At 40.3% G+C, this 13,691-nt stretch overlaps 1 protein-coding gene across 4 annotated transcripts in view; it reads left to right on the forward strand.

Moving 5' to 3' along the window:
* SYNJ2 (synaptojanin 2) overlaps window positions 1-13,691 on the forward strand; it is an 86,813-nt gene that overhangs the window by 40,392 nt on the left and 32,730 nt on the right. For 3 of the 4 annotated variants that reach the window (XM_048844126.2, XM_075126834.1, XM_048844127.2), the window contains 6 exons: window positions 1,605-1,701; window positions 4,309-4,481; window positions 8,931-9,012; window positions 9,245-9,394; window positions 9,497-9,662; window positions 10,796-10,987. In XM_048844126.2, the coding sequence (XP_048700083.1) occupies window positions 1,605-1,701; window positions 4,309-4,481; window positions 8,931-9,012; window positions 9,245-9,394; window positions 9,497-9,662; window positions 10,796-10,987 (860 nt within the window). The remainder of the gene's footprint in view (window positions 1-1,604; window positions 1,702-4,308; window positions 4,482-8,930; window positions 9,013-9,244; window positions 9,395-9,496; window positions 9,663-10,795; window positions 10,988-13,691) is intronic. The other variant, XM_075126833.1, reaches the window with a different exon arrangement.

Here is a 13,691-nt window from a genome sequence, read left to right on the forward strand (position 1 = left end):
TGAAAAGACACTGGGAGCAGTGAATATAAATGTCCTGTTTTAGCATCTGTTTCTGATAAATCCCAATGCAGGGCTCACATGAAAGGTTTTGGATTCGCCTTTTTATATGTTTGTTTTTAAAACATCCTACTTCCTTTTTTTTAAGTGGACTTGAGGGCATTTTGGTGTAACTATTAAGTTCACAGTAGGGGCACTTTGATGCCCTTTATCACAAATCTGAAGGGGAAAAAATGAAAAGTCACATTCTTAGTCCATAAATAGGCTCCAATGCTTCAACTGGAGCTTTGCTGAGACCCACTGAATTCAAAGGGGCTGGCTGGCTGTGTGGAGCAAGGTTCTGCCTGCACAGATCCAAGTGCAGGATCGGGGTTGTAAGATAGCACCAGCATCTTTGGCTGTTTTTCTTTCAGGAAAGCCTGCCAATTTTTTTTTGTCTTTTACAGGGCACATTATTTCTTGTTCATGGGACTCATCAATGCAGCCTATGGCATGTACTTGCCAGTTAGAGAGACAGTAACCTTGTAACAACACTATCGCCAGGCCATGCAAGCACTGGCAGCACAAGCAAGCTTTTCATTCGTGCTGTGTTAGCGTGCGTTTAATACCTGGCCTTTGCTTTAGTGCTTTAGCAGCTTTAACTGCTGCAGGGTTTCTTACGTTTGGACCCTTCAAGGCTCTTGCTGAGCTTTATTTATGCCCATGTATCTACCTACCTAAGATCTGACTCTTAACCACCAACCTGCCTGCTAAAAACATACAAGTGGAATGCAAATAGTTTTACAAACCTGAATTATGTAGCAGCTCAGAAATAATTGATCGGTGTGGCTGATGACATTTATCTGGCAATGACTCATTTGCTGACCTTGGGTCTGGAATCCCAGACCATAGCTGACTCTCTAAGCACTTGTCTACACTGCCTGGGAGATCAAGTGGCAATCGACGGTCGATTTAGCGGGTGTAGACCCGCTAAATCAACTGCAGATCGCTCTCCCGTTGACTCTTAATCGAGAAGAGTAGCGGGAGTTGACGGGAGAGCATCTCACGTCAACATCGCATAGTGTGGACCCTGCGGTAAGTAGATCTGAGCTACGTCGATTTGAGTTATGCTATTCACATAACTCAAATTGCATAGCTTAGATCGAATTTCCCCTGTAGTGTAGACAAGGCCTAAGGGTTCAGTCCTGCAAGATGCTGAGCGATTCCTGGAGGTGCTTAGTCCTCTCAACTCCCATTGGCTTTGCTCAGTCCTTGCAGTTACAGGGTCATAAAAAGGCCGCATACGTAGGACTGTATGAAAACTAACAATGTTATTGATCATCTGAGCTCTGTATCCTTGTCCTACCTCTCCAGTCTTTACACTCAATAAAAGTAAAGTATCATTCCAGTTATTAATTCCACAGTTACTATGATGACAGAAAATGAGGGCCCTATAAAGCAGTTCTTTACTGTAAAAGCTGACTAAAAGGAAGCTAAGATATATTTGTGGAGCTACTGCTGTTGAAACCTTCAAGCAGCCAGCGACCTCTTCTGCAAGTGTTTTGGAAAGGGTGGCTGGTACGTGATATTTATTAAACCAGATTGTACTGCTGCTGCTACTGTTGCAGGCATATGATGCTTCTGAAAGAGCAATATGGAAAACAAGTGATTGTTAACCTGTTGGGAAGCAGAGGAGGAGAGGAGGTGCTCAACAGAGCTTTCAAGGTAAAAACAATAACAACAACTTTTGTTAAATTGCTGAGCGTCAGAGTCCTGCTTCTTCAAGAGGGAAAATCACTTGAGATCGGCCTCAGAGCACCTGATCTGAAGAAGTTAGTCCAGGAAACTGAACTGCCTATATTGCATCTTTCTCTTTGTGTGTAATATTTCCTGAATGGATGATCAGGCTGTCTTTTTCCTTACTTCTTCAAATTGTATTCACTTTTTCTTTACTAACCTCTCAAGAGAATTAGGGTAAATATTCAAAAGCACCGAAATGCCATTTCAAAAGTGATGTAGTCACTTAGGGCCTGATTTTTAATGGTAGTTAGGCACTTAAAATTGCAGCAAGGCAACTAGTAGGGTTTTCAGAAGTACTTAGCCACCTAAGTCCCAGAGTTAGCTCATAAGTGCTCTCAGTTTCCCTATCTGTAAATTGGAAATAATGATTATTTACTCCCCTTTATAAAGTACTTTGAGATCTATAATTAAGAGCTGAATATAGCTACTCTAAAATTACAGTCTTCTCACAAATGTCAAGATAGAACTACAGGAATCTAAAACTGACATCCCTGGTGAATTCTTACTTTGATTATTTTAGGTAGTGCATATGCAATATCCACATTCTTGAAGATATTATCCTCACCATTTATAGAATCCTAGAACTGGAAGGACCTCGAGAGGTCATCTAGTCCAGTCCCCTGCACTCATGGCCGGACTATTATCTTATTAACAGTTTATGGGTGCAAAAATAACGTCTTCCATATTTTATATGAGATCCATCTTTCTCTAGACAAGTTCTTTACAATTATCTACATTGTTTGTTATGATCATAGAACAGGAAATTGGTTACTAAATCAGAATTTAGTGCATCTGTCATATAAAGATTGTATGCATTTGTTCATTTGTTTTAAATAAAGGGTTGGGTTAATTTCCATTTTTTTTAAACTGTATGTCAGACTAACAGAATTGTAAGTGAATTATTGTGAGGGTGAAAGGATCTGCATTGACAGCACTGGATACTGAAATTCTGTATTTATCCAAAACAGAGACCCCTTGGGCATTTTCATTATATTTGTTTCTTCATAAATAAATGGTTAGGAGGGATGTGCTATCAGTGTTTAACTTGGTGCATTTCAGAATACTCAAATTAAAAATTACAGGCAGTATAAGTAATGGGACCCTCATTTCCCTTTTGTCATAAGCTTATCTCCTTGCTTCTCTATCTTCCACTATCCACTTTAATTTCCCATCTTCCTTCCTTCCCTTCCCTTCCCTTCCCTTTCATTTCTTCCCTCAGTCTTAAAGTTTTATTTAAATCACTTTAAAATATGTTCATTGCAGTTGCTGCTAGTTTCCTTTGATCTGAGTAGGATGGTCTCCAATATCATTAGTATATGCAGAAAAATCTTTTTTTTCTTTTCTGTTTGTTTGTTTTTTAATTCAGTACCATGCCTCTGAATTTCCACCATTACTTGGTAGCAGAAGATGAAATTCAGTATTTTTCCCAGTGATTTTGCAAGCATTTCTTAACCACTATAACAGACTGCAATTATGTTTGTACTAAAAACAAAGCCACAGTGTATGGGGTGCAATACATTTGACAATGGTTTGCACTGAGGTAGTAGTGAGATATCATTCCCAAGAATACTACCAGTACAGTCAAATGTAAATGTACAAACTGAAATGTGGACAGTTACCAGAGAAACAGATGTGTGTTTGAGTAGCAGCCTTGTTAGTCTGTATCCGTAAAAAGAAAAGGAGTACTTGTGGCACCTTAGAGACTAACAAATTTATTAGTGTGTTTGACTCTGATAACAATACAATGAAATACACCTCTTCACTAAACTACATACAATACCTTTGTCTTTGTCTATGCAGGGAAGTTTTAATGGTTATACTGATATAGTTATAGCCCTGTGGAGACATTCTTAGTTTGGTATCAGAGCGTTTTTTTGTTTTGTTTGTTTGTTTTTCAGTTTAGTTTAAATCCCTTCTCAAGCAACATAAGCAACATGGAAAAAAGGCACTCATGAACTGGAATAAGAGTGTCCATGCCGGGGAAAAGGCCATAAATATTCAGAGTTAAAGCTATTCTCACTACTTCATGGGTTTGTGATAGAATTCTGAAAAGTGCATGATGTATGTTAATAAAATATAAGATGATCGTACATACATCATGTGCAGTCATATGAGGAATGAGGAAAGTATCATGCTTTATCTTTATCACTAACATTATTTCATTGTATGCTTTTGGTTTGTAACGTCTTAAATTTTTTTTGCTCTATAAGCTAGACTGTTGAGGCCATATAGGTACTTATGTGCACAGTTGCTTGTGTTACACACTCATAACCAGCTTACGCTTATATTTTACAGCTACAACTTAGGTTCCCACATAGGAAAATTTGGCCCTAACAGTCCAATTTACTCTTGGAAAGTAAAAAACAAGGAACTTGCATTAGAAAAGCATACAACAAAATAATGTACTTCCCTCTAGACTTCTCTACATGAAAGCCATGATTAAAGTTTATCAACAGTATAAGGCATGCAAGTATTGATATCTGGGCTGTAGAAGTAAGTAGAATTTGCTTTCCTTCTTCCCTTTTCAAACAGAAATTGCTGTGGGCCTCTTCCCATGCTGCAGACACACCCATGATTAATTTTGACTACCATCAGCTTGCAAAAGGTGGGAAAATAGAGAAGCTGGAGAATTTGTTGAGGCCTCAGCTAAAGTTGCACTGGGATGAATTTGGCATCTTCACAAAGGGCAAGAATGTATCTGCCCGGTGAGTGTCCCTGCCCCTTTATCACTTTCCATACACAAATCATGCCATCTACTGAACCAAGTTCATCACTTTGTTTGGAGACTGCTGTAGCTTTCTGTGCTATTTATGTTTTAAAAACATGTTGGTTCAAAGTTTCAAGTAGCCTCCATTTGTACACATGGGCTTGTGCAAATATTTTTCTGTGTCCAGAAGACAGAGGCCATTTGAAAATTTAGACCCCGTCCATTTTATTTTACTACTTGTAGTTCTGATTCACAAATTCAGTTAACTTTGTGAGGCTCTCTCTCTTGGAATCATTTTAATTAGGTGACACAATACCAGATCCATCTCAGGTTTGTTTTTCCTCATAGAGTATAAATATCCTGTTCACAGACTTAGTTTAGCTTTTATAAAACTTGTTGAGCTACTGTGGTAGAAAGGGTCCATCTTTCTACTATAGGTCCAACTATAAGTATTTGTAGCAAGTGATGCTGAAAATATTGATTTGTTGGCTCTGCTGATAGATTTTGTTAATGGAAGTGCCTGTTGTGTACAAGAGGATCTGGGAGTGAGCCGATAAATAACATTTAGCCTTCCTGTAAATAACCACTATAATTTTAGGAGGAAGGAGAAAGAAACTATTTTGATAGTACATTGAAAAGAGCAGATATTTCATTGCTTGTTTAGCGTCTGTATTGGGACGCTTCTTCATGACCACTAACAACATTTATAGTTATGCAAGATAACAAGTATAATCAAATGTCATGCTTCAGGGTGGAAGCTGATTTACTGGGTTCAGGAAGGAATCTTCCCTCCCTCCCGCAGTTACAGCACTGTACCTGTCTCTGGGTGGTGTATAGTTTTGTTTGTTTTTGTTTTTTACATTCCTTTCAAGCATCAGATACTGGACACTGGTGTACGATAATGGACTACATGGACCAATGAGTCCATCATATAGAATCATAGAAACCCCAATGGCTGGGGCAGGACCAAGTAAACCTCATAGACTTTAAGGTCAGAAGGGACCATTATGATCGTCTAGTCTGACTTCCTGCACAATGCAGGCCACAGAATCTCACCCACCCACTCCTGTAACAAACCCCTAACCTATGTCTGAGCTATTGAAGTCCTCAACTCGTGTTTTAAAGACTTCAAGGTGCAGAGAATCCTCCAGCAAGTGACCCGTGAACCCACGCTGCAGAGGAAGGCAGAAAACCCCCAGGGCCTCTACCAATCTGCCCTGGAGGAAAATTCCTTTCCGACCCCAAATATGGCGATCAGCTAAACCCTGAGCATGTGGGCAAGACTCACCAGCCAGACACCCAGGAAAGAATTCTCTGTAGTACCTCAGATCCCACCCTATCTTGTGTCCCATCACCGACCATTGGGCATATTTACCGCTAATAGTCAAAGATCAATTAATTGTCAAAATTAGGCTATCCCATCATACCATCCCCTCCATAAACTTATCAAGCTTAGTCTTGAAGCCTGATATGTCTCTTGCCTCCACTGCTCCCCTTGGAAGGCTGTTCCAGAACTTCACTCCTCTGATGGTTAGAAACCTTCATCTTCATGATTTAGTAGGGGATTGGTCCTGCTTTGAGCAGGGGGTTGGACTAGATGACCTCCTGAGGTCCCTTCCGACCCTGATATTCTATGATTCTATGATCTAATTTCAAGTCTAAACCTAGACCATCCCAAACAGGTGTTTGTCCAACCTGTTCTTAAAAACCTCCAGAGGTGGGGATACCAAAACCTCCCTTAGAGGCCTTTTGCAGAGCTTAACAATCCTTATAGTTAGAAAGTTTTCCTAATACCTAACCTAAATCTCCCGTGCTGCAGATTTAGCCCATTACTTCTTGTCCTACATTCAGTGGTCATGGAGAACAATCGATCAGTGGCCTCTTTATAACAGCCCTTAACATATTTGATGACTATTATCAGGTCCCCTCTGTCTTCTTTGTTCAGAATTAAACATGCCCATTTTTTTTTTCCTTTTTCCTCGTAGGTCAGGTTTCCAAACCTTTTATCATTTTTGTTGCTCTTCTCTGGACTCTCTCCAGTTTGTGCACATCTTTCCTAAAATAGAACTGGACACAATAGTCCAGCTGAGCCCTCACCAGTGCTGAGTAGAGCGAGACAGTTTCCTCCCTACAATACTCCCGTTTATACACCCCAGAATGACGTGCCTTTTTCACAACTGCATCACATTGCTGACTCTCATGCAATTTGTGATCCCCTATAACCCCCAGATCCTTTTCAGTAGTATTGCCATGTAGCCAGTTATTCCCCATTTTGTAAGTTGTATATTTGATTTTTTCCTTCCTAAGTGAACTACTTTGAATTTGTCTTTATTGAATTTAATCTTGCTGAATTCAGACCAATTCTCTAATTTGTCCAGGTCTTTTTGAATTCCAGTCCTGCCCTCCAGAGTGCCTGCAACCCCACCCAGCTTGGTGTGATAAACAAGCATCCTCAGATTTTATAAGCATACACTCTCGGTCCATTATTCAAGTCATTTTGAAAACATTGAATAGTACCAGACCCAAGACTGCCCCCCACCCCACCCCACCCCCGGCGGGACCTGACTAGATATGCCCTCTCAGTTTTACAGCGAACCATTGACAACTGTTCTTTGAGTATGGTCTTTCAACCAATTATGCACCCACCTTATGGTAATTTCAGCTAGACTGTGTTTCCCTAGTTTGCTTATGAGAATGCTGTGTGGGACTGAGTCAAAAGCCTGACTAAAATCAACATATATCACATCTACTGCTTCCTCCCTAACCATTAGACCTGTAACCCTGGCAAAGAAGGAAATTAGGTTGGTCTGACATGATTTGTTCTCGACAAATCCATGATTGCTATTCATTATAACCTTGTTATCCTCCAGGTGCTTACAAATTGAGTGTTTAATAATTTATTCCAATATCTTTCCAGGAATCAAAGTTAGGCTGACTGGTCTATAATTCCCGGGTCCTCTTTGTTCCCCTTTTTAAAAATAGGTACTATGTTTGCCCTTCTACCAGTCCTCTGGGACCTCATCCCTCCTCCAGGAGTTTCAAAGATAATTGCTAACAGTTCTGAGATTGCTTTCCCCTGCCAAATTTACCACCAGGCCTTAACTAGTTCTCCAGTTTCTTGACCCTGGAAAATTGCTTGTGCATGTTGTCAAGCTGTCTAGAGTAGCTCACAAACATGAATACCAACCTCAGGGCAGACTGTTACAAACCAGGGCACAAACCCCAAACTGGTTGTGTGTTCTATAATTAGATTTCACCAACCAAGTGTCAAGTGAGAACTCCTCAAGCACTATAACAGCTTTAACATGGAGTCACAGACAGTGCCCTTGGGTGTCTCAGTTGAGCTTGACACATAGGCAAGCTTGTCTTTGTGACAGATAATCCAAAAACCACAATAATATTCAGTTTACTCCCAGTCCCAAAGGACAAGTCACTTACCCCAGGTCAATTTCACTTCAGATCTCTCAGGAAAGACAGCACTTGTAGCAAATCCTATAATAAACTAAAGAATTATTAACTAGGAAAAAGAAATGAGTGTCATTTACAAGGTTAAAGCAGGTAAACACACACACAAATGAGTTACAGTTTTAGGTTCCAAAGATAATAGAAGCTTCTATAATAAGCAAGCTCTTTATGTCCTTTAGGGCTAATCCAAGCTAAACAGCCAGTGATCCCTTTCTTATGCTTAGAAGTCTTGCCCTCTCCCTGATGTCCAAGCAGCATAAGATAAGAATTTCTTCTTGACAGGGATTTTTATTCCCTTCCGCCAGAGCTCAAGCTGATGGGATAAATTAGTGCACATCTCCTCTTCATGGGTGTAGGAGGAGCAATCAACAAAGTCTTTTGTCCCCTGATGTTCGACAGTGGCTCCTCTGGAGAGGAGATGACACCTCTTTGTGATAAACAAGCATTTCACACTTAGTAGTGCTTCTCTCCTGACTGTGGGGGTTTAAGGTTTTAAAGCAAATACTCTTGTAGTTACAGACCAAACACTTAAATATTACCGTGTAACATGCGATACAGATGTCTTAAGTGAGATTAAAGTCTGAACGCATTTTTATAAATCTAATACCTTTTTTTAGCAATACTAACACACAGGTCAGCCAGACTAGTTTTCAGTGAGGCCTAGGGCCTTGGAGTGAGCTAGCACCTGGTCTGCAAGCATCGCACATATAATTGCAGGTGTGGTTTTGCAGGCACAGTTGGGTACTTGAAATAAATTGAGCAGGCAAGCGTTTTGCACCTACAAAATGTGGGTGGAAAAATCCAGGCTGAGTGTTTGAAAATCTGGTCTTATCTACCTGTGGATCAAATGCCATTTTTATTGACTTTCTAACTTAAATGTTTCTGATGATAAAAGAAAACAATAGTTTATCAGTAACAACTGGATGTGGAGGCTCCTAATAACCTGCTGTATCTCTCTCTATTCTTTTTTTGGTTATTGAAGTCTGCAGACAGGTACCTTGCGAATGAATTGCCTGGACTGTCTTGATCGTACAAATAGCGTACAGTCCTTCATTGCACTTGAGGTGAGTTCATTAATGGTCTTGCATACACATACACACGCACTCTGCTTGTATTTTGTGCTTTACCAGAAAGGGCAAGAGGGAGGTCTCCTAGCTCTGTCTTTCCATCATTAAGATACTTGCATTAGTTTAACTATAGAATGATGGCTGGGTGAAATTTCTTACAAGAGGTGCGGGGGGGAAATGAAATATGAAAAGTCGCTTTTCCTCACCTCTCTTTCTGTCTTCACTCCAGGTTCTGCACACTCAGTTAGAAAGCCTAGGGTTGAACTCAAAGTCTATTGTTGACCGCTTTGTGGAGTCCTACAAGGCAATGTGGACTCTCAATGGTCACAATCTAAGTAAAGTGTTTACAGGCAGTCGTGCCCTGGAGGGGAAAGCCAAGGTAAAGGAGAATATCAGAGCTGCTTATTCATGAGTGACTTTAAAGGAAGTCTACACTATCACTGCAAAGGTCACTTGTGTTGAACATTTTTGCCTAATGCAGGTAGGGAAGCTCAAGGATGGAGCCCGCGCTGTGTCACGCACCATTCAGTCAAATTTCTTTGACAGTGTGAAGCAGGAAGCCATCAAGTTGCTACTCATGGGTGATTTCTTCAGCGAGGAACATGCAGACAAAGGAAGGATGCTTATGGACAACACAGCTCTGCTAGGTAAGTCAGATGTAAATCTATTTTCTTTGTCTTGTGTTCGCTTCCAGATGTTCTAGATGACCAGTTGCATTCTTTTGAAGAGTCTAGAAATAAAGAGAAGTTGCACAAAGGCATTGATGTATAGAGGCAATGCTTTCAAGTCACCACAGCATGTGCTTGAATTCCACTATTTTTATTTCCCAAAATATTCAATTAAACTTCTGCATAGGTTGACTCATTCACTGATGATAATCTGTGCTGATGGAAGTTGTTGTCTACTGTTTAGAAGAGTGGATTAGGAGTCTGAATTTCTGCGGGTTTTTTTCCAGCTTTGTCCCTGACTCACTCTTTGACCATGGGCAATTGTCTTGGGACCAGATTTTTTTTACAAACTGGCCCCTCTTTTTGTGCCTGCAATTTCTGGATTCTTTAGGCCATTTAGGTGTCTAAATATCTGACTGCACGTGCAAATCAGTTACTTAAATGCTGAAATTATCTAAATTGCTCCTGCAAATAATGGTGGTCAAAAAATTACACTCTTAATTATTTGCACCCACCAAAAAAAAAAAGAGAGAGGAAGTCTGATTAAAGCAAGGCTAAAATGAGGACCAATCAGGAATAATCAAGATGGTGGGGTCTTATGTGGAGTCCTGGCCATATCAGAATATAGATCCAAATTCATGATGGTTTTTCAGAATTAGTGTATAACAGCATGCACCAAAAAAATCTAATGGGTCTTGGGTTTGGTTCTTAAATTGTGACACAACCATCATTTTGTGGGCCAAGCTGAAAATCTCAAGAAAGACCAATCTCAAACCGTATTATTCAGTCATTATTAGGGAAAGGATTAGAAAATTCTAGTAACATATATTTTGAATATATTTTCTTCAAGTTTGTCACTGTGAAAGTCCTGTTTTCCCTTCCCCTCCACTAGTACAACTCATTTCAGTGACTGCACCCAGTTACCAGGAAAGAAATTGGTGGCATCATTTTCAATTACACAGTTATTGTTATTTCCACTGGAATTACTTTTTTAGTTATTGCACTGATGCCAGTAAGGTAACTATCATTATTTCACAGTAAGTCTACATGTCACTGACGTAGTACCATTTATTCCACTGCAGCAAATTGTTTTTACTTTCTCTGTCCATCAGTGACTCCCAGTATTTTGAAGGCCATGTCAGAGCGTCAGTTTGAATTCACGTGCTTCAAGCGGATTCGTGTTGCCATGGGGACCTGGAATGTAAATGGAGGCAAACAATTTAGAAGCAACATCCTTGGTACCAGCGAGTTAACAGACTGGCTGCTGGATTCTCCCAAGCTCTCTGGGGTTTCTGAATTTCAGGGTAAGACTTTGAGTGGTAGTGTATCTGTTTTAAAATAAACATCTCAGAGAGGTGATTAAGAAAAAGCAGAAAGCATACAGGGAGTGGAAGATGGGAGGGATCAGCAAGGAAAGCTACCTTATTGAGGTCAGAACATGTAGAGATAAAGTGAGACAGGCTAAAAGTCAAGTAGAGTTGGACCTTGTAAAGGGAATTAAAATCAATAGTAAAAGGTTCTATAGCCATATAAATAAGAAGAAAACAAAGAAAGAAGAAGTGGGACCGCTAAACACTGAGGATGGAGTGGAGGTCAAGGATAATCTAGGCATGGCTCAATATCTAACCAAATACTTTGCCTCAGTCTTTAATAAGGCTAAAGAGGATCTTAGGGATAATGGTAGCATGACAAATGGGAATGAGGATATGGAGATAGATATTACCATATATGAGGTAGAAGCGAAACTCAAACAGCATAATGGGACTAAATCGGGGCGCCCAGATAATCTTCATCCAAGAATATTAAAGGAATTGGCACCCAAAATTGCAAGCCCATTAGCAAGAATTTTTAATGAATCTGTAAACTCAGGGGTTGTACCATATGATTGGAGAATTGCTAACATAGTTCCTATTTTTAAGAAAGGGAAAAAAAGTGATCCGGGTAACTACAGGCCTGTTATTTTGACATCTGTAGTATGCAAAGTCTTGGAAAAAATTTTGAAGGAGAAAGTAGTTAAGGACATTGAAGTCAATGGTAAATGGGACAAAATACAACATGGTTTTACAAAAGGTCGATCGTGCCAAACCAACCTGATCTCCTTCTTTGAGAAAGTAACAGATTTTTTAGACAAAGGAAACTCAGTGGATCTAATTTACCTAGATTTCAGTAAGGCGTTTGATACCGTGCCACATGGGGAATTATTAGTTAAATTGGAAAAGATGGGGATCAATAGGAAAATTGAAAGGAGGATAAGGAATTGGTTAAAGGGGAGACTACAACGGGACCTACTGAAAGGTGAACTGTCCTGCTGGAGGGAGGTTACCAGTGGAGTTCCTCAAGGATCAGTTTTGGGACCAATCTTATTTAATCTTTTTATTACTGATCTCGGCACAAAAAGTGGGAGTGTGCTAATAAAGTTTGCGGATGATACAAAGCTGGGAGTTATTGCCAATTTAGAGAAGGACTGGGATATCATACAGGAGGATCTGGATGACCTTGTAAACTGGAGTAATAGTAATAGGATGAAATTTAATAGTGAGAAGTGTAAGGTTATGCATTTAGGGATTAATAACAAGAATTTTAGTTATAAGATGGGGACGCATCAATTAGAAGTAAAGGAGAAGGACCTTGGAGTATTGGTTGATCATAGGATGACTATGAGCTGCCAATGTGATATGGCCGTGAAAAAAGCTAATGCGGTCTTGGGATGCATCAGGAGAGGTATTTCCAGTAGAGATAAGGAGGTTTTAGTACCGTTATACAAGGCACTGGTGAGACCTCATCTGGAATAGTGTGTGCAGTTCTGGTATCCCATGTTTAAGAAGGATGAATTCAAACTGGAACAGGTACAGAGAAGGGCTACTAGGATGATCCGAGGATTGGAAAACTTGTCTTATGAAAGGAGACTCAAGGAGCTTGGCTTGTTTAGCCTAACTATAAAAGAAGGTTGAGGGGAGATATGATTGCTCTCTATAAATATATCAGAGGAATAAATACCGGAGAGGGAGAGGAATTATTTAAGCTTAGTATCAATGTGGACACAAGAACAAATGGATATAAACTGGTCATTGGAAAGTTTAGACTTGAAATTAGACGAAGGTTTCTAACCATCAGAGGAGTGAAGTTTTGGAATAGCCTTCCAAGGGAAGCAGTGGGGGCAAAAGATCTATCTGGCTTTAAGATTAAACTCGATAAGTTTATGGAGGAGATGATATGATGGGATAACATGATTTTGGTAATTAATTGATCTTTAAATATTCATGGTAAATAGGCCCAATGGCCTGTGATGGGATGTTAGATGGGGTGGGATCTGAGTTACCCAGGAAAGAATTTTCTGTAGTATCTGGCTGGTGAATCTTGCCCGTATGCTCAGGGTTTAGCTGATCGCCATATTTGGGGTCGGGAAGGAATTTTCCTCCAGGGCAGATTGGAAGAGGCCCTGGAGATTTTTCACCTTCCTCTGTAGCATGGGGCACGGGTCACTTGCTGGAGGATTCTCTGCTCCTTGAAGTCTTTAAACCACAATTTGAGGACTTCAGTAGCTCAGACATAGGTGAGAGGTTTTTCGCAGGAGTGGGTGGGTGAGATTCTGTGGCCTGCGTTGTGCAGGAGGTCAGACTAGATGATCATAATGGTCCCTTCTGACCTTAGCATCTATGAAACTATGAATCTATTATTTGTTAGTGTCGAATGGAACTGCCAAGTAGTTTAGGTCCCATATTTGGCCATTCATATATCATCTGGTGGGGAATTCTAAGTGGCTGATTCTGCTCCCACTTGGCCTTATACTGCACCCCTTCACAAGCCTTGGTGTAGCAGTCCATAGGTGGGGCTGGGAAGGCTGCTATAAGTTAGAGAAACCCTCAGGGCTGCACTAACTGATGCTGACGAGTGTTTTGGCCCTTACAGCATCCCAGAATCCAGAGTGTGTGAAGGTGGCGTAAAATCACCTCACCCTGAGGTGGCCTTCTGCACTGAATCTCTCACCAGACAGCACAAAATCTGTCC

Source organism: Caretta caretta, chromosome 3, assembly GCF_965140235.1.
Source record: "Caretta caretta isolate rCarCar2 chromosome 3, rCarCar1.hap1, whole genome shotgun sequence".
In the NCBI taxonomy this organism is placed as follows: Eukaryota; Metazoa; Chordata; order Testudines; family Cheloniidae; genus Caretta; species Caretta caretta.